We start from the raw sequence: 21,114 nt of genomic DNA, 5'->3' as shown, positions 1-21,114 counted from the left end.
CAAGTCTAATTCTCAGGGATCAGAGTACTGTAAATGAAGTACACAAAAGTGCAACTATACAATAATTCACCAAAGACTACACAAGACCAATGCTACAGACTGAGGAAAATATCATTTATTTCCCTCCATATACCCAAATCAGTCAACACGGAGAATCACAAGAAAACATGTCCCAGTTGTCATGTTACTACAGTAGTGTGCATAACACTGTTAGCTCAGCAAACAACAGACAACGTAAAATACTGTCTCCAGTACAGGTAACAATTACAGTAAATAACAACAAACAAAAAATAATCTCAACAAATTGACAATATTGTACAGAAAATACTACAATAAACATACTATACATTATCTCTTCGCCTAGCTGGATCTGGCCAGAGAATTTCATCAACATCACAAGCAATATCCTCATAAGCAAGACAACGCGGGAAGAACCAATGTACAGTGTACATCCCAACCAACGCAAAGTTGCACATACAGTGGTGTACATACAAAACAACAGAAGAATTGACTGTATACAGTTACAGTAAAAAACTATGCTGCATCTTCTCTTGGGTTTGGGTCTGACCACAGCACCTCATCCACATCACAAGCAATGTTTCTCAGTCCAGTCATGAAAAGCATCAGCTGTTATATCTCCACATGTGTCTTCTATAGCTTGGAGAAGGTGTATAGGCGTTTGTGACAGGTGTTTACACATGTGATGAGTGAGTGTTCATATTTGAATGGCAGTGTGTTCCTTGTGAAAACAAGAGATTTTTCTGCCCGAACATTGTGCCAAATGCAGAGAATTGTGTGTAGTGTTTTGAAAACAGTGTGTTTTAGATCTGCAATGTGAGTGTAAAGCAGGAATTGTGCTTGTAGTATATATATATATATACTACAAATATTTAGCATTTTAAATAAAGACCAAAGTCATTATGATGAATGGAGAAGTGTTTTGTGAGTCATTTGTGAGTCAGCTGTGGCCTAGTGGTTAGAGCGTTGGGTTTGTGATCAGAAGGTTCTAATCTCAGTGCCAGCAGGTCATGACTGAAGTGCCCTTGAGCAAGACACCTTACCCCTGATTGCTCTGCAGTAATGTGACACTGTAAAAAACTACTTGTAGGCCTAAGTCATTTTGGATAAAAGCGTCTGACAAATGAATAAATGTGAATGTAAAATTTGAAAACAAAATATCATTTTGAGAAGAAAGAACATTGTTTTGAATGTGAAGTTTAATTTTGCAGGAGAATTGAGGGGTTTTGCCCATTGTGTTTGTGTTTTTTGATTTGTGTGTAGAGTTCTGAGAATATGAGGCTTTCAGAAAATGTGTGTAAACAATTGAGCAAAACTGTAATAATTAAGGGGCGGAGCCTTCGTTCGCTCTCGCGATACTTTGAGGACAAGAAGAGCCACAGGTGTGAATTCATTACACTTGTTTCAACGATACTCGCTTTATTTTATTCATTATAAAAGTGTGAATAAAGCAATAAAACCCCTTTGTAGAGGTCAGGAACCTTCAAGCACACACTGCGACGCCTCAGAGCCGCTTTACTGCCGCCAATAAAACTCCTGCATTTCATTCACAGACAGACAGGATGTAAACGAGACTCCCCCCTCACACACACACACACACACACACACACACACACACTCAGAACACGCGTGTCTTCAGGATGGTGTATGTTGTGTATTCTCTGTGTGTTTGTGTGTTGATGTGGTCTGTTGTGTGTCGGTCCAGAGCTGATGAAGGTGATGCTCTGGTCTCCACCCCCGCGCGCTCCGTATGTAAACCGGTGCCCAACACGATGCACTTGTGCTCCGGTATCGGTTACCGGGAGATGCGGCTGCCGAACCTGCTGGGCCACGAGAGCCCGAGAGAAGCGCAACAACAGTCCGCCGCGTGGACGCCGCTGCTCGGGAAACACTGTCACCCGGACGCTCGCAGGTTCCTGTGCGCGCTCTTCGCGCCCGTGTGTTTACCGGAGCTCGCGGCACCGGTGCGCCCGTGTCGGAGTCTGTGCGAGGCCGTGCGGGACGCGTGTCTGCCCGTCATGAGCGCGTTCGGCTTCCCGTGGCCGGAGATGTTCAACTGCAGCCGCTTTCCGGACGGATCAGACCTGTGTGTCCCGGGAGAGAGAGACCCGAGCCGAGCCGTGACCACCGACACACCCAAAGGTCTGAAAGCTGGACACTGTTGTTAACATGGCGGTTACCTTGATCTACTATTGTCACACAACAATAGTAAAACCGAAACTCTGTACAGTCCGCATGCGTTATATCTGACGTGCTTTATAAGCGATAATCCACAGCTAACCGTGCGTTCAAGGTTTTAATGCACCCGACGCGCACGGCTAGCTGTGGATTGTCGCGTTTATACCACGGTCACGTGTTATTGATATTTACAGTGTAATATATAATCAAAAATGACGACCATTCGTCTGTTCATTTGAAATGTAATCAAACCGACTGGAGCTGCCCATGCGTTAAAGGGATTTAATGCACACCTTCCAGCCAATCAGAATCCAGTATTCAAACAGACAATCTGAACTATTGACATTCCTTGTGATTGATTTGATAAACTGAATCTCTGAATGATCTTGGGCTGTGTGTCTCATTCAGGTTCTGTCATGTGTGAGGTGTGCAGTCAGGACTCGGAGACGGAGACGGAGATCCAGCAGAACTTCTGTTCCAGTCAGTTTGGTGAGTATTGACTGTCAGTTTCATCCGGAAAAACGGATTGTTTGATATTATCTGCATCGGATGGTAAAGAGACTGATGCCGTGAGTATTAGTAAGGTGTTGACAATGTTCCATATCTATTGACAAGGTTGTCACAGCCGAACTGAGAGCCTTTAAATGTTTCATTCAGGGAGGACCAAACCTGCAATCATTAAAAATAAATCCCAAATAAAACAATATAATAATGGGAAAACAAAGGAATGACTTGATTAAACAAATGAATACAAATAATCCGTATTATATTTTAATATATATTTACAGCCGGCGTAACAATTAATAGATTCTAGATGTATTGTGGTCATTCCAGTGCACTACACATAGATTTACATTTATGCATTTGGCAGATGCTTTTATCCAAAGTGACTTACATTGCATTATTCTATACATTTATACACAGGTATCTGTAATCCCCTGAGATCAAACACACAACCTTGTGCTGTTAACACAACGCTCTTACCACTGAGATACAGGAAAGCTGTCAAACAAAAATAATTATTGAACTTCTCCTAAACACATGTAGAAATATGACTGTTGTATTGCTCTAAAGTGAATCTGAACTTTTTTTGAGGTCTGAAAAAGTAGAGAGCATGTTTTCTGTTATTTCATCCGTTTCACCACTGTTCATTTTCTGCAAATAAAAGCAATATTTGTATTTGGGAGAAATATTGTTGGTAGATAACTAAATTGATCATTTAACCAAACACATACCTATACATGGTACATTCAGAAAAACTAAAATTGTGCTTTAAAATGGTCTCTTAATGTCTTCGGCGGCTGTATTTATATTTCATATATTTATAAATATATAAATATTTTCGTATTTACATTTCTTTATTTATTCATTTTTACAGTTTACTTTTTACATTTATTTATGTAACCCAAATGATAAAATAAAACCAGTCTTTGTAATAAAAAGGAATTAAGGATTAAATGTACTATAAAAAAACATATTTCTGATTATATATTTTTAATAATGGCAGGTCTGGTTCTCCACGTTTGTTTGTCTTAAAAAATAGTGTTTGTCAATTTTTGAAATTTGTCTCTTATCAGTTGATCACTGTCACATTTCTGTGTCTTGTAAATGTTCTTCTGCAGCGTTCAGACTGCGGATCGGTTCTTTCTCTCCGGACGGGTCAGATGTGCGCGTGGTACCTCAGGGGCGGAGTCGTGTACTGCGCTGGGAGACGGGACCGCAGGAGCAACAGGCAGCGATGGAACAGAGCGCCCTCTGGCTGCCGGAGGGCAGAAGCTGCTCGTGTCGGGCGCTGGAGGGACAGCTCACGGGCTCCTACATCGCCCTGGGTGACATGCAGAACGGCCGCATGCTCCTCAAACGACTCGTCAGATGGTCTCGCGATGACAAAGAGTTAAAAAAGTTCATCAGGAAGCTGCTGAGACAGGCGTGCTGAGGTCACGACCCCTGCACAGATCAACGGACCAATCGGAGAAAACCAAACCAACTCATCTTTGTAATATTCAAACCAATAAGTCAGAAAACTCGAGGTTTGGAGATATGGGCAGACAATAGTGAAGAACTGAAGATCTTTATTCTTTAAGTTTTGTGAGGGAAATACGGTTTTATTTGCAATAAAAACACTGAGACTTTTATTACATGTTTTGTGGACTCTATTTCTGTTTTTAGTTGGCTGTTTAGTTTTGCATTTTGAAAAACCTTTGAGTATTAAACGTCAGCACATCACATCACAAAGAGAAACCTGTATCATATCTAGAGATCATATTATTACCATAGCAACCAGCCTGAAGTTTGAAACACGAAAGTTCTCATTGTAGTGTTGATGGCCGTGTGATGATCCAGGTGAGACGTCCTGTAAGAGGAGGCCGCATGCTCTCCATCAATTATTCAAATGACAGAAGCTGATTGGCTGTTATATGAGTGCGTCTGTCTCTCTCAGACGTTTCTCTTGTGTGTGTTTTCAGCTGCCGTCCTCACTGTCGTCTTCTATGTTCAAGAGTGAAGAGTGTTTGAGATCTGGTAAGGTGATTTATTTCATCATCATCCGTGTGTTATTCACGTAGGTGTTGTAAATGTTGAAGTGACGTCTGTGTGTCAGAGGTTTTGGAATGAAACCGTGTAATGTCTCGTGTTACTTCTGCTTACAGACTACACATCGTCCGTCACATCACAGAGACCATTAAAGACAATTTGTTCCTCGTGAAGTTTTCTCACATGCTGACGTGTTATTCTTGATTCAGTGTGATGTGATGTCACTTGAGCGTGATTTTTGTTCACTAGTTAGTGGCTAAAACGTCTGGTTTGAAAAAAAAGGGTTTATGATGATTTCTGATGAACTGTGTCTGTGTTTGTAGGTCTGAGGTGAAAATGGCTTTTCCGGCGATAGCATTGGCTTTTATTCCTCTCTTACTGACGTTGATCATCCGCTATCGCTATTACTTTGTGTTGCTGTATCGAGCCGTTCTGATCCGCTGGGTGAGAGACTGTTTAACGGGCATCAGTCGAGAGGAGCGGGCCTATCAGTACATTCTGACCCACGCCATGCCCGGTGACCCCCAGAGCATCCTGGACACCTTTGACCACTGGTGCAGTAAAGTTGAGTTTATAAGTAACATCGGCCCAAAGAAAGGTACGCACTCACACACTCACACAGTGTACACAAATACACACACTCACACAGTGTACACACACACACACACACACACTCACACAGTGTACACACACACACAGTGTACACAAATACACACACACTCACACAGTGTACACAAATACACACACACACACACACACACACAGTGTACACAAATACACACACACTCACTCACTCACTGTACACAAATACTCACTCACTCACTGTACACAAATACTCACTCACTCACTCACAAATACTCACTCACTCACTCACTCACTCACTCACTGTACACAAATACTCACTCACTCACTGTACACAAATACTCACTCACTCACTCACAAATACTCACTCACTCACAAATACTCACAAATACTCACTCACTCACTCACTCACTCACTCACTCACTCACTGTACACAAATACTCACTCACTCACTGTACACAAATACTCACTCACTCACTCACTCACTCACTCACTCACTGTACACAAATACTCACTCACTCACTCACTCACTCACTGTACACAAATACTCACTCACTCACAAATACTCACTCACTCACAAATACTCACTCACTCACTCACTGTACACAAATACTCACTCACTCACTGTACACAAATACTCACTCACTCACTGTAAACAAATACTCACTCACTCACTGTACACAAATACTCACTCACTCACTGTACACAAATACTCACTCACTCACTCACTCACTCACTCACTCACTCACTCACTGTACACAAATACTCACTCACTCACAAATACTCACTCACTCACTCACTGTACACAAATACTCACTCACTCACTGTACACAAATACTCACTCACTCACTAACTAACTTACACAGTGTACACAAACACACTCACTCGCTCGCTCACACAGTGTACACAAATACACACACACACACTCACTTTCTCACTCACACAGTGTACACAAATACACTCACTCACTCACTCACTCACTCACTCACTCACTCACTCACTCACTCACTCACTCACACACTCACACACTCACACACTCACTCACACACTCACTCACACACTCACTCACTCACTCACTCACTCACACACTCACTCACTCACTCACACACTCACACACTCACTCACTCACTCACTCACTCACTCACTCACTCACTCACTCACTCACACACACACTCACACACTCACTCACTCACTCACTCACTCACTCACTCACTCACTCACTCACACACACACTCACACACTCACACACTCACTCACTCACTCACTCACTCACAGTGTACACAAATACACACACACTCACTCACTCACTCACTCACTCACAGTGTACACAAATACACACACACACACTCACTAACTCTCTCACACAGTGTACACACACACACACACACACACACACAGTTTACACACACAGTGTACACACACACACACACAGTGTACACACACACTCACACAGTGTACACAAATACACTTACAAACACACACTCACACAATTAACACACAATACTCACACAATGAACACCCCACACAAATACACACACGCGCGCACTCTCAGCAAATGTTTGGATCAGCAGCTGGTGGTCATACGTGTGGTTGATGTGATGTGTTTGAGCAGGTAAGGTTCTGGACCGGATACTTCAGGAGCACTGTCCGCTCACTGTACTGGAGCTGGGCACACACTGTGGATATAGCACCGTACGCATGGCACGCTCACTGCCCATCGGCGCCCGAATTTACTCCGTTGAGATGGATGAGCGAAACGCTGCCGTGGCCGAGAAGATCATTCGTCTGGCGGGTTTCGACGAAGACATGGTGAGATGAGTATCCGATGGTTTATGGAAGGTCTCTCTTCCCATAATGCAGCTCTTCTTGTCTACAGATTTCTTTCTACGATGTTCAGTAACTGTGTGATTTCAACACAACGTATTGATTGTTAAATGAATGGTTTTGTTTTTAAATATGACTAAAGTTAAAGAAATGATAGAGCACCTAAAAAAGAAATTCAGAAACAGCAACTTTACAACCCTTTACACGATGTTCATGGTACAAGGTGTTTATACTAGAATGTTTAATGAAAGATTACTACAGAAAAAAGATATTATTTGGTTAACGGTAAATAATCTTAAAATATAAAGTGACGACGATTTTAAACAGCATTGTTTTTACAGAATTATTCTGTGAACTGCAGTTGTCATTTATTTCCATAATATTCATGTTTTAAAGCGTGCAGATTCACATTTCGCATGAGAGAAGCTGTTAACAGTATCGTTGTGTAAAGCAGATATTCAGCTCCTGTCATGAGAATGAATGAATGGTGTTTTTGGGCAGGTGGAGCTGATGGTGCGTCCGTCAGATGAAGTGATCCCGCGTTTACGTGAGGACTTCGGTGTCGAGCGTCTGGATTTGGTGTTTATGGATCACTGGAAACGCTGTTATCTGCCTGACCTGCAGCTGTTGGAGGGCTCTGGTCTTCTCGGTGAAGGATCTCTCATCATAGCTGACAATGTCATTTTTCCCGGAGCACCAAACTTCCTGCGTCACGCCCGCCGCTCGGGCCTCTATGAGGTGAGGGTTCACCGGGCCACGCTGGAATACATGCGAGGAATTCGTGACGGCATGGCTGAGCTGACCTTCCTCGGCATCAAGTGAAAGATCGCACTTTCACCTCATCACGTTTACACCTTTTTAAAGAGGTTTTACTTATTTGACTGATCAGGATTTCGGTTTTTTTTTTATTCAGACCCTAATATACTGATGAGAAGTGGATGAAAAGAATGATTCCTCACGCATCACAGCAACCTAATGAGAAAATTTGCCATTTTATCCTATATTCACACGGGACATAAAGATAAATAACTGACCATTTGAACATAATGAAAAGTTCACTATACATTTATTTACTGTCACGATTAGCAAAAACAAACAGCACAAAAACACGATAAAGTGAGTTCTGTTGTATGTCACAAGTCATTGAGTAACTTCACCGGCTCTTAGCATGAATCTGCACCAGAATCATAGTTAATTTTCTAGCTGCATGACAACAGACAAAGTTCACTTTGCTGCTTAAAGCGGCATCATCAGAAACACTCACTACTAGAGACAGAAATACTTTACATCAGACACCTGCTTGTGTGAGCATCTGTAGAAAGACCTGAATGTCCCGTAATAGTGATTTCAGTAACCAGCAGCAGTTGAACAGAGAAACCATTTAAAGCATCTTTTCATGAGCGGATCCTTCAGCAGCGACACACGCCGAGCAGAGATCTGAAGCTCCAGAGGACGATCGATCGATCTTGATGTGGGTTTAGATCCACTGGTCCTGGTCTTGATCGCCTCCTTCCATGTCGACCTGTCAGTGAGCGATACTCGCATCATTTACCTAAAACCAAAACTCAAATCTCTTCAAAACTGAAGTTAAACATTCAAATCATTGTGTATTGTGCTACCGAAACAAAAATGTATCCTTATAAAAGATGTAAATGATCTTGTGTTTTGGGTTTTATGAGGAATTCAACAGGTACATCTGATGAGAAATGTGTGTGTGTCTCTTGACCTCATTGATCTCTCCATCATCAGGAAACTCGTTGTAGATGTTCATATCGTCCATGTCCTGCATGTCTTCATCGTCTTCTGAATCTTCCTCGCTGTCCTCCTCGTCTTCGTCATCTTCCTCCTCTTCCTCATCAAAGGTCTTGCATGAGAGACATTAGATTCATGAAAGTCTTACGATGGATCTCAGGATTCTCATTTCTGTGTCTGAAAATATGAGACACTCACCTCAAAGATTGGCCGTCCGATGGGCATAAGATTGTTGTCTTTCTCTGCGATATTCTGTAACTGTAGACACACAAAACAATGAGTACATGCGCACACGCACGCACGCACGCACGCACGCACGCACGCACGCACGCACACACACACACACACACACACACAGTATCGGTACTGACCCAGGTCTGGTGCTGTTGTTCTTGTTGGTGTAATTCAGCTTCATCCACACACGGTCGGTCCAGATTGAACCACAGAGACTCGGTCACGCGTGGGAACAGAGATGGGAAGAGCGTGGACATGTCTGTCTGTATATATACACACACAGCTATATGTCTTTTTTTAAGCATGTACCCTTATAACAATTAACCATGGTTTTACTAATTACTACAAAAAAACAAGTTCTCCACAAATTAACAGCAGATTTAACTTTGCACTGTGTGCTGCACCATGATTCCACAACAAACACACAAAAAATAATGAGCTACATTTGAACTAAAATAAAATATATGGTCAATAACCCCTAAGGTTACTTTATTAACTGTATAAGTAAATACCACGGGCCGTATATTTACACATCAAGGTATTACCGTCTCGTACATCCCTGGACTAACGTTACTTTATTGTGAGGCGCATTTATATACATTTAAAAAAGTAGAAAATCATTCGTGTGTATGTCAACAACGCGTACACCAATTGTGTCATGTGTTTAGAGTTGTTGTTGTTATTGTTATTATTATATTACTGATTAATTACCTTCAGAAGTGAAGAAAGTTCAAATGTAAACACAGCGGAAGTTGCTGCCGCACTGACTTCCCCGGAAACATCTTCTAAAGCTTTAAGTTCCGCTGTGCACTCGCTCACTCCCTTCCGGTAACACTGATACACACACACACACACACACACACACACACTACAGCTCTGAATTAAGTCAAATAAATATCGAAATATATAATATAATGTTTATATAATATATATAAATGCCTCATTCATTCAAATAATAAAACACCGATAGACGAACAACATCTAAATCTCGCGATACTTTTGACGTCACGCGCCCAATGTCAAGGCTGCGTGCATACGTCATGCAGGTGTATTATATAAACTTTATAGATAAACAGCTGTTTCATTTCAAGGCCAGAATGACGTCTTTTGAGGAATAAATGTTCATTTATAATGTGACGCATGTAGTATTGCACGAGTTACTCATAAACATGTCTAAAGTTGATTTGAACACATTTAAAAACGCTTGAACCCTGAACTATTAACGATCGAAGGCCTTGTTTAATGAACAATACTAGACTATAGTCAGTGTTGGGCAAGTTACTCTGAAATAGTAATTAATTCATAGTTACTATTTACACATTCAATAGTGTCATTACATTACAGCACAAATGACTCACCCCTAACAGTATTTAATTACTTTATACTAATTACTTTCTATATCAACTTTGGTAAGTGAAGTGATTCAAGGATACACATGAAACGGCTCTTTTAATTCATTCAAATAAACTAAATAAAGTCATATTATTAACTGACCAAAGTTGCAAATGTCAGAATTATATATTTAAGCACAGATTTTAAAGTTAAACTTTTTTAAATTTTGATGTCAATTCCACTATTGCTCGCACACACATATATTAAACAAAGTATTTCGTTATATTACATCAGAAGTAAATGTTATTAAATTACAGAAACAATTAGAGCATATCCCTTACTTTACTTTAATTAAATGAAGTAACTAAATATTAAGTAACTAGTTACACTCAACACTGGCTATACTACACCATTTGCTCTGGTAATCTATAGTATACTATAGTGTTTTACAGTCAGTATTAGTCACTACAGTTAATAATGGTACAGTTATGAATTACACACTGCACTACGGTCTAATGCGTGGAGAACACATTGTCACTTATGTTCGAGTGGTAATGTTAAAGATTAAAAGTCTTTATTTCATGGTCCATAAAGGAAGGTCAGGATGACCGTGGAGCTGTTATTGGCCCTGCGGTGAGAGAGGGATGGGCGTCCCATCTGCGTTTTATCATCTCCGTAGACTTTGGTCGAGCTGAAGCAGCAGGTTTCACACACTCGTGCCTCAAGAGACTTCTGGAAATACGTTTCACACCCGCTGGAGGTTTCCGTCAGAGAAATGGACGTTTCACATTCCAGGTACACCACAGCGTTATTATTTTAACTTGATAACTCTGATGATTCACGTTCCCCAGCGTGATGTGAGAATATTCTGAAGAGCATCTTCACGTTACAGCCGCCTTGATTTAACTCGCCAGAACCTGACCATAGCTCAGCAGAACTTCATTTTATGAGAAGGGTTGATTGACCATTTAAACAATGAATTCAGATGTTTGGTGCCGTTTAGAGTTTGGTTATTATATCATCACAGTTTTTTCAGTAACTGTGAGAAAAGAACAAAACTAAATCTGTTGAATCACCTTGAAATAATCAGTCTTGATTTGTCTGTCCCTCTCTCTCTGTCTCTCTCTCTATCTGCAGGCTGATGTTGTTCATGGTGCTTCTGATAACCTTTCAGTCTCGTCGTGTGTCTTCTGTAGACAAACTCAACATGTGTATGACTGGCAAACATCAGCTATTTGAGCCCAGACCCGAGGGAAAGCTCTATCAGCAGGCACGAGTCACAACACACAACACCAAACTCAACTCTCTCATATGTCCTCTGTGTGTGTGTGTTACACAGACAGAGAGAGAGGACTTATGATGAGAGAGTTGAGTTGTGTTTGAAACACCCACCCACACCCTCACACATACACCCACAACCACACACACACACACACACACACACACACACACACACACACACAAACACATACACGTTAACACAATCTTAAATTAAGGCTAAAGTTAAATTAAGAATAATTTAATTCAATTAATTTCACAACCAAAAATAAATAATATTAAAATTACAAATAACTTTAAATAACAAAATATGTTTTCACTTTACAGTACACTGTTAAATTTGTGGCCGTAATTATGCAGCAGTTTGCGAGTTTCTTACGATAAATAAGATAGAAAACTAACTTAATGAACATTGAACATCGGAAGTCTTTATCTTTGAAGTTTGAAGTACAGTTTCATGTAAAGCATTGCATAATTGAATTGAATTGTTTGTCAGTGTGAGCCGTGGAAGGACAACGCCTGCTGCACAGCAAACACGACGGAGGAGGCCCATCTGGATAATTCATACCTGTATAACTTTAACTGGAACCACTGTGGCATCATGAGTGACAAGTGTAAGAAGCATTTCATTCAGGACACGTGTTTCTACGAGTGCTCGCCTCACCTGGGACCCTGGATACAGCTGGTATGACCCTATCTGTCAAATGACTTTTTATCTGTCAAATTACACAAGAAGGACCTGACCGTTTGATTAATGTCCGAGTCAGACAGAATGTTTTGGCTGAACTATCCTGTTGTTGTGAATGTGTTTCACAGGCAGATGAGTCGTGGAGGAAGGAGAGAATCCTGGACGTGCCGTTGTGTTTGGAGGACTGCCAGAGCTGGTACGAGGACTGTCGGAATGAGTACACCTGTAAAGAGAACTGGCACAAGGGATGGGACTGGAGCACAGGTTCATTTCTCCTTTATTCTTCACGCGGGTTAATTGTTTTTTGTCTACGTGTGGAATAAATTCTCACCCGTCTGTCTCTCTCAGGCACTAACCGGTGTCCGAAAGGCTCTCAGTGCAGCCTCTGGTCAGAGATTTTCCCTACCGCTCAGAGTATGTGTGAGAAGATTTGGTCCAATTCATACAAGTACACCGCTCTCTCTAAAGACAGCGGCCGCTGCATGCAGATGTGGTTCACGGGTCCCAATCCCAATAAGAAAGTGGCTGAATTCTACCTGTCTGGTGCTGCGGAGACGGTTACCCTGGCGACGAGCCTGTATCTGTTTGCGCTTCTTGTGATGCTATTGGCCTGAGAACAACTAGCTGAAAACACACAACAGCAAAGACCAAACATGGACACACTTTCTGCTTCTGGCACAATCTTAAATCCAGTTTTCGAAATGCACATCACACATGTTTACACAAACATTCTCACGGACATTGAGTTTTGTGTCCAGTAGATGTCAGTGTTGTTGTTTCACTTGATTTGACTGATTTCTGTTTGTACATTAAACTATCACAGAGAGTCCAGTTACCATCAGAAATAAAATTGATGATATTGAAAACGCCAAATAGAAATCATTTGACAAGACTGATCTTAACTCAGATCAGAATAACATTTAAATAACAGCCTCATGCATGCAAACATTTAGGAAATCAGAAATCGTCATCAGCCCTTTCCTTTTCTAATTTTGGTTCCCAGAATGCTATGCATGAAGCTGTTATTAGGCTTGTTTGAGATGAGCAAAATCTGCGCAGAACCGATCACCGGTGATCACCGCGAGATGCATGACGGTTAGAAAAGTGTCCGAGTTACGTCCGCCTTGCTCTGATGTCATGCTGACGTGTGCCAAAAAACTCTCGCGACGGCGAGGCGGCTGTGTCGGATTGAGCAGTCGAGCGCAGTTGCTCTCCTCCGACTGCGCTACTCAAATGATGGGAAACGACTGACTGACGACACAGCTTCAAGCTCATTGGCTGAGAATGTCAACTGTAACATTTTCTCTTCATTCTAAGAATTAGATTACGCATCTGTTAATTTATATTTACATGCAAACTAAACAAAAACAAAACACGCCTAGTGAAGTTAAGAATTAGGACCTGCGTTTATTTTAAATTTCTCTTCATTAGAATTCTTCCTTGTTGTAATTTTCACTTTATTCTATTGTATGTTTGTGTGAATTAATAAATCAATCAATAAAAAATATACATGCACACATACATATCTAAATTCGATTCGATTAACATAGCGCGTTTACACTTTGCATACAAAGCAGCTTTACAGGGGCAAAACTATGTGGTTTCATCTGAGAAGTGTCTGGGTCTTAAAACAAGGGAAGAAATTCTGAAGAATGTTTGCTACAATACAGCTTTGACTTGCATGGTATGGAAAAATACTATGGACGTGAAATGGTGGCAGAAACCTGCTTGTTATTAAATATTATAAACATTTGTTATGGTCTCTCAAAAGCAACTTGCAATTTTCTTCATTTACCATTTGTTCATACAATCCTTGAAAATGTCTTGTTGTTGTGTGAGCTGTTTATTTGTACATTATTTGACACATTCAGTGATTATTATTGTAAGCATCTTCATGTAAAAACAGTGGTATTTCGATTACATCCACTTCGTCTGCGATAAAAAACGCGACCGCGATCTCCTCCACTGTTCACGTTTACAAGCGACAAAACAGCGAGATTCACCACGAAGTGTCCGACTTCAAAGGTCTTTTCTGACTCCTCCCCTTACTGCAGCCGCCTCCTCTCACCTACATTACAGGCGCATCTCAAACAAGCCTATTGTTTAGTTTTTTTCTGTATAGACTTGTTAATTTTTAAAATGTGAATTTATCTTTGAAAAAACTGTTGCCAGTTAAGGCAAATTGCTGCCACTTTATAAGTCTACTGTCAATTCTACAGATATTATGCCAGAAAATATAAATAAAACAAGTAATATACACGATAACAACAAATGATAAGGTGTTAAGAATACAATAAAATAAATAACAAAATACACAACTTTATATTTTCTAAATCTAAATAAAAATGTCTAATGTTTAAGGCACTAAAATGATTAATTGAAAGAAATAACTAAACTAAATGACACTGATACAGCAATAGCACATAACAACAATATTGCTTAAGGCAAAAATATAAAATATACGTTTTCAGTAGAATTTTCATCTGATCTTCAGCATAATTTGACAGATAATCCACATGTGTTTATAATAAATTGAAGGTGTGACACGCTAATGTTCATCACACTATCATTTAAACTTTTGACACTTCCGGTGTGATGCGCGAGCTACACTGATGATGACGTCAGGTGCGGTGTTAGGGGCTAGTTGTCTCGTGCAGGGGTCTGTATCTCTGTGAAGTTGAGTGAAAAATGCATTAACACAAAAGCTTGTTTTTGTGTCACACACTTATATAATAGTCTGCTATTATATATCGGGTGTGTGTAAGTGTGTGTGAGCGCCCCTGCTGTCGGGTGTGTGTAAGTGTGTGTGTGTGTGTGTGTGTGTGTGTGTGTGTGTGTGTGTGTGTGTGTGTGTGTGTGTGTGTGTGAGCGCCCCTGCTGTCGGGTGTGTGTAAGTGTGTGTGTGTGTGAGCGCCCCTGCTGTCGGGTGTGGGTGTGTGTGTGTGTGAGCGCCCCTGCTGTCGGGTGTGTGTAAGTGTGTGTGTGTGAGCGCCCCTGCTGTCGGGTGTGTGTGTGTGTGTGTGTGAGCGCCCCTGCTGTCGGGTGTGTGTAAGTGTGTGTGTGTGAGCGCCCCTGCTGTCGGGTGTGTGTAAGTGTGTGTGTGTGTGTGTGTGTGTGAGCGCCCCTGCTGTCGGGTGTGTGTAAGTGTGTGTGTGTGTGAGCGCCCCTGCTGTCGGGTGTGGGTGTGTGTGTGTGTGAGCGCCCCTGCTGTCGGGTGTGTGTAAGTGTGTGTGTGTGAGCGCCCCTGCTGTCGGGTGTGTGTGTGTGTGTGTGTGAGCGCCCCTGCTGTCGGGTGTGTGTAAGTGTGTGTGTGTGAGCGCCCCTGCTGTCGGGTGTGTGTAAGTGTGTGTGTGTGTGTGTGTGAGCGCCCCTGCTGTCGGGTGTGTGTAAGTGTGTGTGTGTAAGTGTGTGTGTGTTTTGTCTGATGGAGTGTTTTCAGGAACTGTAGGGAAAGCAGGACGAACTCTGACACCGTGAGTGCTCGAGCGCTGCGTCGGACGCGCGGCCCGCCGCATCTGGAGCGCGTGTGGAGCGTCACCGGCCTTTATTCGGGAGTGCGTCGCTCGGTGTCGTGATGGCCGGTGTGTGTCCGGCTCCGTCGCTCTGGTATCACCGGGATCTGAGTCGCGCTGCGGCGGAGGAGCTGCTAGCGCGCGCGGGGCGCGACGGGAGTTTCCTGGTGCGGGACAGCGAAAGCGTGAGCGGCGCGTACGCCCTCTGCGTGCTGTAAGTCCCTCACTAAAGCTCACACATCGTTCCGTTTGTCCGAAAACACGATTTTAATGACGGAGGAAAAGTCTGTGTGTGTGTTTGTGAACTTTCTTTCATATTCTGCTCGCGTCGCGTCATATCGCAGACAGCTCGCTTTATAACGGGAGCGTCGCGATGCGCGCCAGTGTTTGTTTGTGTCGTTACAGAGCTTTTAATGTAGCTGCACTTTATACAGTTAACTTTTAAAGTGTTGTATTATTGTGCTCAGTTGATGCTGTTGTTGTGTTGATGTCGTACTTTAGTTGTGTTGTGAACAGTGTGATGTTTGTGTACAGTAAACTTTACTTGACCAGTGTAAAACACAAACACTTCGTTTGGCATGCGGGAGCCACAAAGATCACGTGACCAGTGTGACCTCGTGCATAAAAATAACCACACACACACACATTTATATATATATATATACTCATAGAAAACAATAGTCATGTTAAATGTAGACACTTGTTTTCGTCTCCACAACATTATTAAGTCAAGATACACTTGATAAGTAAAACTTCATTGACAAACAAAAGATCATTTTAATTTACTTTAGTAAACAAGGCTTGTTATCTTGTCATTTGGCAGATATTACATGAGATTTTCTTGCGGTTTCTGTGATTGTGTTGAGTTGTATAGAACGGTTCACTGTTAGGATTGTGATTGTATTATCAGATCAGTCTGTACTGTACACAACAGCACAAGATTATTAATTTAATGAGAAATACATTTAAAATAAAATTAATTAAAGCCACAATATGGAATAATTGTGTAATGAAATATCCCCAAATCTCTTGCGCAGTGTGATATATTTCATGCAGTTGTGTACTTGCATTATCCCAAATGTTCCTTCCAAAAAGACTTTGTGAATCCAGAGAAATTCCTATTTAAACTAAAGTCCCGTCTCTTGTCTCAGTGATTTAATATCCGCTGCTCCTCACGACCCTCAGTTTCCTCTTGTAGAAACTACAGCAACATACAAATGCAGAAGAGATTATACAGCATCTGTTGTTCTGTTATTATAGATCACGATGACTCTTTGGTGACTAAAGGAAACACAAACAAGCGTAAACACAGTTCACTTTATAAACGACGACTGTTTTAAACACGTAAAACTGTGTAGCATTACGCTACCAAATCAAAAGTTCAAAATCAATCGCGGGCTAGCGTAGCATTACATTCTACGTTTATTTCAAGCTTCATTTCAATCACAATTCATTACGATGACATCAAATAAAATGTATTCATTACCTCGTCCGTGAACATGATGGGTGATCTCCATACGGCTCTGGATGGTGAAAACCACATGTCCCATAATTCCCCTCTCCTACATAATGTCATTTAGCTTCTCCTTTTGTTGTTGTGTCCAAAGAGTAAATGTGATGAGTTGATATTTGATTGCAGAAGAGATGAATTGTCTCATTGTTGACGTCTCTTCTCAAACTCTCATGACATTTGTCAGATTTCTGACTCCTTTTCTCAGGAGAAATATTTCAGACACACATGAGACTTGAAGTTTTGATTTGCTTTTCCTTTAATCTCATTGATGTATATGAGAAATAACTGAGACATTAAAAAGAGATCTCATTGTGGTTGATGTGGTTCTGTACATGTTGTGTGTATGTGTTGTGTGATCATGTTATAATGGTTATTGTTGATGTGTGAGGGTGATTGGAGGTGGGCTGGATGGCGTTTTTTGGGGGGGGTGCTGTGGTGTCAGTGACATGTCAGGGCACATGGACAGGTGTGTGTTTGTCTTCAGACGGACGGAATGAGGCAGAACTCTACTGACAAATCACACACGTCTACATGTGTGTGCAGGAATACAGCGGGTCACAGCATGTTTCTTCAGGAGGATGTGTGTGTGTTTTCAGATGCTGTGCCACTCTTGTGCCAGCCAGCTGTGTGGGTTTTTGTGTTAGATGTCTGTGTGCGTCTGATGGATTGTGTGTTTGTGTTGTGTGATCTTGTGTCTGTCTGATGGATTGTGTGTTTGTGTTGTGTGATCTTGTGTCTGTCTGATGGATTGTGTGTTTGTGTTGTGTGATCTTGTGTCTGTCTGATGGATTGTGTGATCTTGTGTCTGTCTGATGGATTGTGTGTTTGTGTTGTGTGATCTTGTGTCTGTCTGATGGATTGTGTGTTTGTGTTGTGTGTGATCTTGTGTCTGTCTGATGGATTGTGTGTTTGTGTTGTGTGATCTTGTGTCTGTCTGATGGATTGTGTGTTTGTGTTGTGTGTGATCTTGTGTCTGTCTGATGGATTGTGTGTTTGTGTTGTGTGATCTTGTGTCTGTCTGATGGATTGTGTGTTTGTGTTGTGTGATCTTGTGTCTGTCTGATGGATTGTGTGTTTGTGTTGTGTGTGATCTTGTGTCTGTCTGATGGATTGTGTGTTTGTGTTGTGTGATCTTGTGTCTGTCTGATGGATTGTGTGTTTGTGTTGTGTGATCTTGTGTCTGTCTGATGGATTGTGTGTTTGTGTTGTGTGATCTTGTGTCTGTCTGATGGATTGTGTGTTTGTGTTGTGTGTGATCTTGTGTCTGTCTGATGGATTGTGTGTTTGTGTTGTGTGATCTTGTGTCTGTCTGATGGATTGTGTGTTTGTGTTGTGTGTGATCTTGTGTCTGTCTGATGGATTGTGTGTTTGTGTTGTGTGATCTTGTGTCTGTCTGATGGATTGTGTGTTTGTGTTGTGTGATCTTGTGTCTGTCTGACGGATTGTGTGTTTGTGTTGTGTGTGATCTTGTGTCTGTCTGATGGATTGTGTGTTTGTGTTGTGTGATCTTGTGTCTGTCTGATGGATTGTGTGTTTGTGTTGTGTGATCTTGTGTCTGTCTGATGGATTGTGTGTTTGTGTTGTGTGATCTTGTGTCTGTCTGATGGATTGTGTGTTTGTGTTGTGTGTGATCTTGTGTCTGCCTGATGGATTGTGTGTTTGTGTTGTGTGATCTTGTGTCTGTCTGATGGATTGTGTGTTTGTGTTGTGTGATCTTGTGTCTGTCTGATGGATTGTGTGTTTGTGTTGTGTGTGATCTTGTGTCTGTCTGATGGATTGTGTGTTTGTGTTGTGTGATCTTGTGTCTGTCTGATGGATTGTGTGTTTGTGTGATCTTGTGTCTGTCTGATGGATTGTGTGTTTGTGTTGTGTGATCTTGTGTCTGTCTGACGGATTGTGTGTTTGTGTTGTGTGTGATCTTGTGTCTGTCTGATGGATTGTGTGTTTGTGTTGTGTGATCTTGTGTCTGTCTGATGGATTGTGTGTTTGTGTTGTGTGATCTTGTGTCTGTCTGATGGATTGTGTGTTTGTGTTGTGTGATCTTGTGTCTGTCTGATGGATTGTGTGTTTGTGTTGTGTGTGATCTTGTGTCTGCCTGATGGATTGTGTGTTTGTGTTGTGTGATCTTGTGTCTGTCTGATGGATTGTGTGTTTGTGTTGTGTGATCTTGTGTCTGTCTGATGGATTGTGTGTTTGTGTTGTGTGTGATCTTGTGTCTGTCTGATGGATTGTGTGTTTGTGTTGTGTGATCTTGTGTCTGTCTGATGGATTGTGTGTTTGTGTGATCTTGTGTCTGTCTGATGGATTGTGTATTTGTGTTGTGTGGTTTGTTCGGGTTAGATCTGGACAGAAAAGGCTCTTGTGTGTCACTCTTGGTAAATGTTTGTGTGCTGATAAAATCAAGCGTCTCTAACATAGTTTCATCTGGATGTGTTCGTTCAGTTTATGGGATGGCACAGCATGAGCACCCTAACAACCACATGGCAACGGATTTATTAACTCTTATAAAAACTCATGTGGGTCATAAAAAAGAAAATATTTTATTTCAAGCTAGACTAAATGAGTGTGTGTCTTTGTGTGTGTGTCTGTCTGTGTGTGTGTCTGTGTGTGTGTCTGTGTGTGTGTCTCTGTGCTTGTGTGTGTGTGTCTGTTTGTGTGTCTCTGTGCTTGTGTGTGTCTGTTTGTGTGTGTGTGTTTCTGTGTGTGTGTCTCTGTGTGTGTGTGTGTGTGTGTGTGTGTGTGTCTCTGTGCTTGTGTGTGTGTGTGTTTGTGTGTCTGTCTGTCTGTCTGTGTGTCTGTCTGTCTGTGTGTGTGTGTGTGTGTGTGTGTGTGTCTCTCTGTGTGTGTGTGTGTGTCTCTCTGTGCTTGTGTGTGTTTGTGTGTCTGTCTGTCTGTCTGTCTGTGTGTGTGTGTGTGTGTGTGTGTGTGTCTCTGTGCTTGTGTGTGTGAGTGTGTCTGTCTGTGTGTGCGTGTGTCTGTCTGTGTGTGTGTGTCTGTGTGTGTGTGTGTGTAGGTGTGTGTGGTTTATGATCTCTGTGGGGACAGTCCATAGGCGTCATGACATTTATACTGTACAAACTGTATTTTTTATCCATGCGGGCTGCTGTTGTGGTTGTCATGGCAATGTGGCTTTTGGGACACAATGATACATAACCAGGCTAACAGCTGGCACACAGAGTTTGTGTGTAGATTAAACACACACACAGCTGTCAGTCAAACACATTATAAAGCTCCTGCGGCCTAATGCTAGTGCGACACATGTGTGATGCGTGTTTGACTGTAAATGGAACGTGAAGGACAGTAAACAACAACATCACACTTCTTGTTTACAAACTGTACTTCTTAGCGATCTCACTTTTGCTCTGGACTTCCTCTCTCTTAAGCCTTCAGACAGACAGAGAGATGCACACACACACACACACGCATAGACACATACAGAGAGACACACACACACACACACACACACACACAGTTTGCTTATCAAATACAGTGGTTTTCTTATCTCCATCTGTGTTTCTGGATTTTAAAATAAAACACACACACTCATTTGCTAGTCAAAACTCCACGAGCAATTGTGTGTGAGTATGTTTGACTGACATGAACAGGTTTAACACACACACACACACACACACAGATAAGATCAAGTGTAAATCACTCGTGCTGAATTACCA

General features: G+C 41.7%; 5 protein-coding genes across 8 annotated transcripts in view; 4 read left to right on the top strand and 1 right to left on the bottom strand.

Moving 5' to 3' along the window:
- Positions 1-1,380: 1,380 nt before the first annotated feature.
- Positions 1,381-4,454, top strand: sfrp2l (secreted frizzled-related protein 2 like). The gene is made up of 3 exons (XM_079482350.1): positions 1,381-2,160; positions 2,605-2,685; positions 3,819-4,454. The coding sequence occupies exons 1-3, from the start codon at positions 1,659-1,661 to the stop codon at positions 4,130-4,132; spliced, it is 897 nt and encodes a 298-aa protein (XP_079338476.1). The 5' UTR covers positions 1,381-1,658; the 3' UTR covers positions 4,133-4,454.
- Positions 4,455-5,064: 610 nt separating this feature from the next.
- tomt (transmembrane O-methyltransferase) lies at positions 5,065-7,956 on the top strand (the record flags this gene model as incomplete). The annotated part of the gene is made up of 3 exons (XM_079480982.1): positions 5,065-5,326; positions 6,923-7,119; positions 7,636-7,956. The coding sequence occupies 3 exons, from the start codon at positions 5,065-5,067 to the stop codon at positions 7,954-7,956; spliced, it is 780 nt and encodes a 259-aa protein (XP_079337108.1).
- Positions 7,957-7,978: 22 nt separating this feature from the next.
- Positions 7,979-9,925, bottom strand: anapc15 (anaphase promoting complex subunit 15). 3 transcript variants are annotated; one of them, XM_079482111.1, is made up of 5 exons: positions 9,832-9,925; positions 9,258-9,383; positions 9,085-9,144; positions 8,861-8,998; positions 7,979-8,686 (listed from the first exon to the last, which is right to left on the bottom strand). In XM_079482111.1, exons 2-5 carry the CDS (start codon positions 9,375-9,377, stop codon positions 8,660-8,662), a joined length of 345 nt encoding a protein of 114 aa, XP_079338237.1. In that variant the 5' UTR covers positions 9,378-9,383; positions 9,832-9,925; the 3' UTR covers positions 7,979-8,659. The 3 variants fall into 3 exon arrangements, with proteins under 3 accessions (XP_079338237.1, XP_079338236.1, XP_079338235.1); XM_079482110.1 differs by having other exon boundaries at positions 8,105-8,656; positions 9,832-9,898; XM_079482109.1 differs by having other exon boundaries at positions 8,678-8,998; positions 9,832-9,898.
- Positions 9,926-11,097: 1,172 nt separating this feature from the next.
- Positions 11,098-14,241, top strand: folr (folate receptor). The gene is made up of 5 exons (XM_079481427.1): positions 11,098-11,247; positions 11,590-11,722; positions 12,227-12,415; positions 12,547-12,682; positions 12,767-14,241. The coding sequence occupies exons 1-5, from the start codon at positions 11,228-11,230 to the stop codon at positions 13,030-13,032; spliced, it is 744 nt and encodes a 247-aa protein (XP_079337553.1). The 5' UTR covers positions 11,098-11,227; the 3' UTR covers positions 13,033-14,241.
- Positions 14,242-15,742: 1,501 nt separating this feature from the next.
- Positions 15,743-21,114, top strand: part of inppl1a (inositol polyphosphate phosphatase-like 1a) — an 18,369-nt gene continuing 12,997 nt past the window's right edge. Inside the window, exon 1 of one of the 2 annotated variants that reach the window (XM_079480780.1) lies at positions 15,743-16,144. In XM_079480780.1, the coding sequence (XP_079336906.1) occupies positions 15,993-16,144 (152 nt within the window). In that variant the 5' untranslated portion in view covers positions 15,743-15,992. The remainder of the gene's footprint in view (positions 16,145-21,114) is intronic. The other variant, XM_079480779.1, reaches the window with a different exon arrangement.

The sequence above is a fragment of the Barbatula barbatula genome (assembly GCF_947034865.1).
Source record: "Barbatula barbatula genome assembly, chromosome: 19".
NCBI classification, from domain to species: Eukaryota; Metazoa; Chordata; class Actinopteri; order Cypriniformes; family Nemacheilidae; genus Barbatula; species Barbatula barbatula.
The sequence above is the reverse complement of the archived record's forward strand: the minus strand, read 5'-3'. Positions and strand labels throughout refer to the sequence as shown.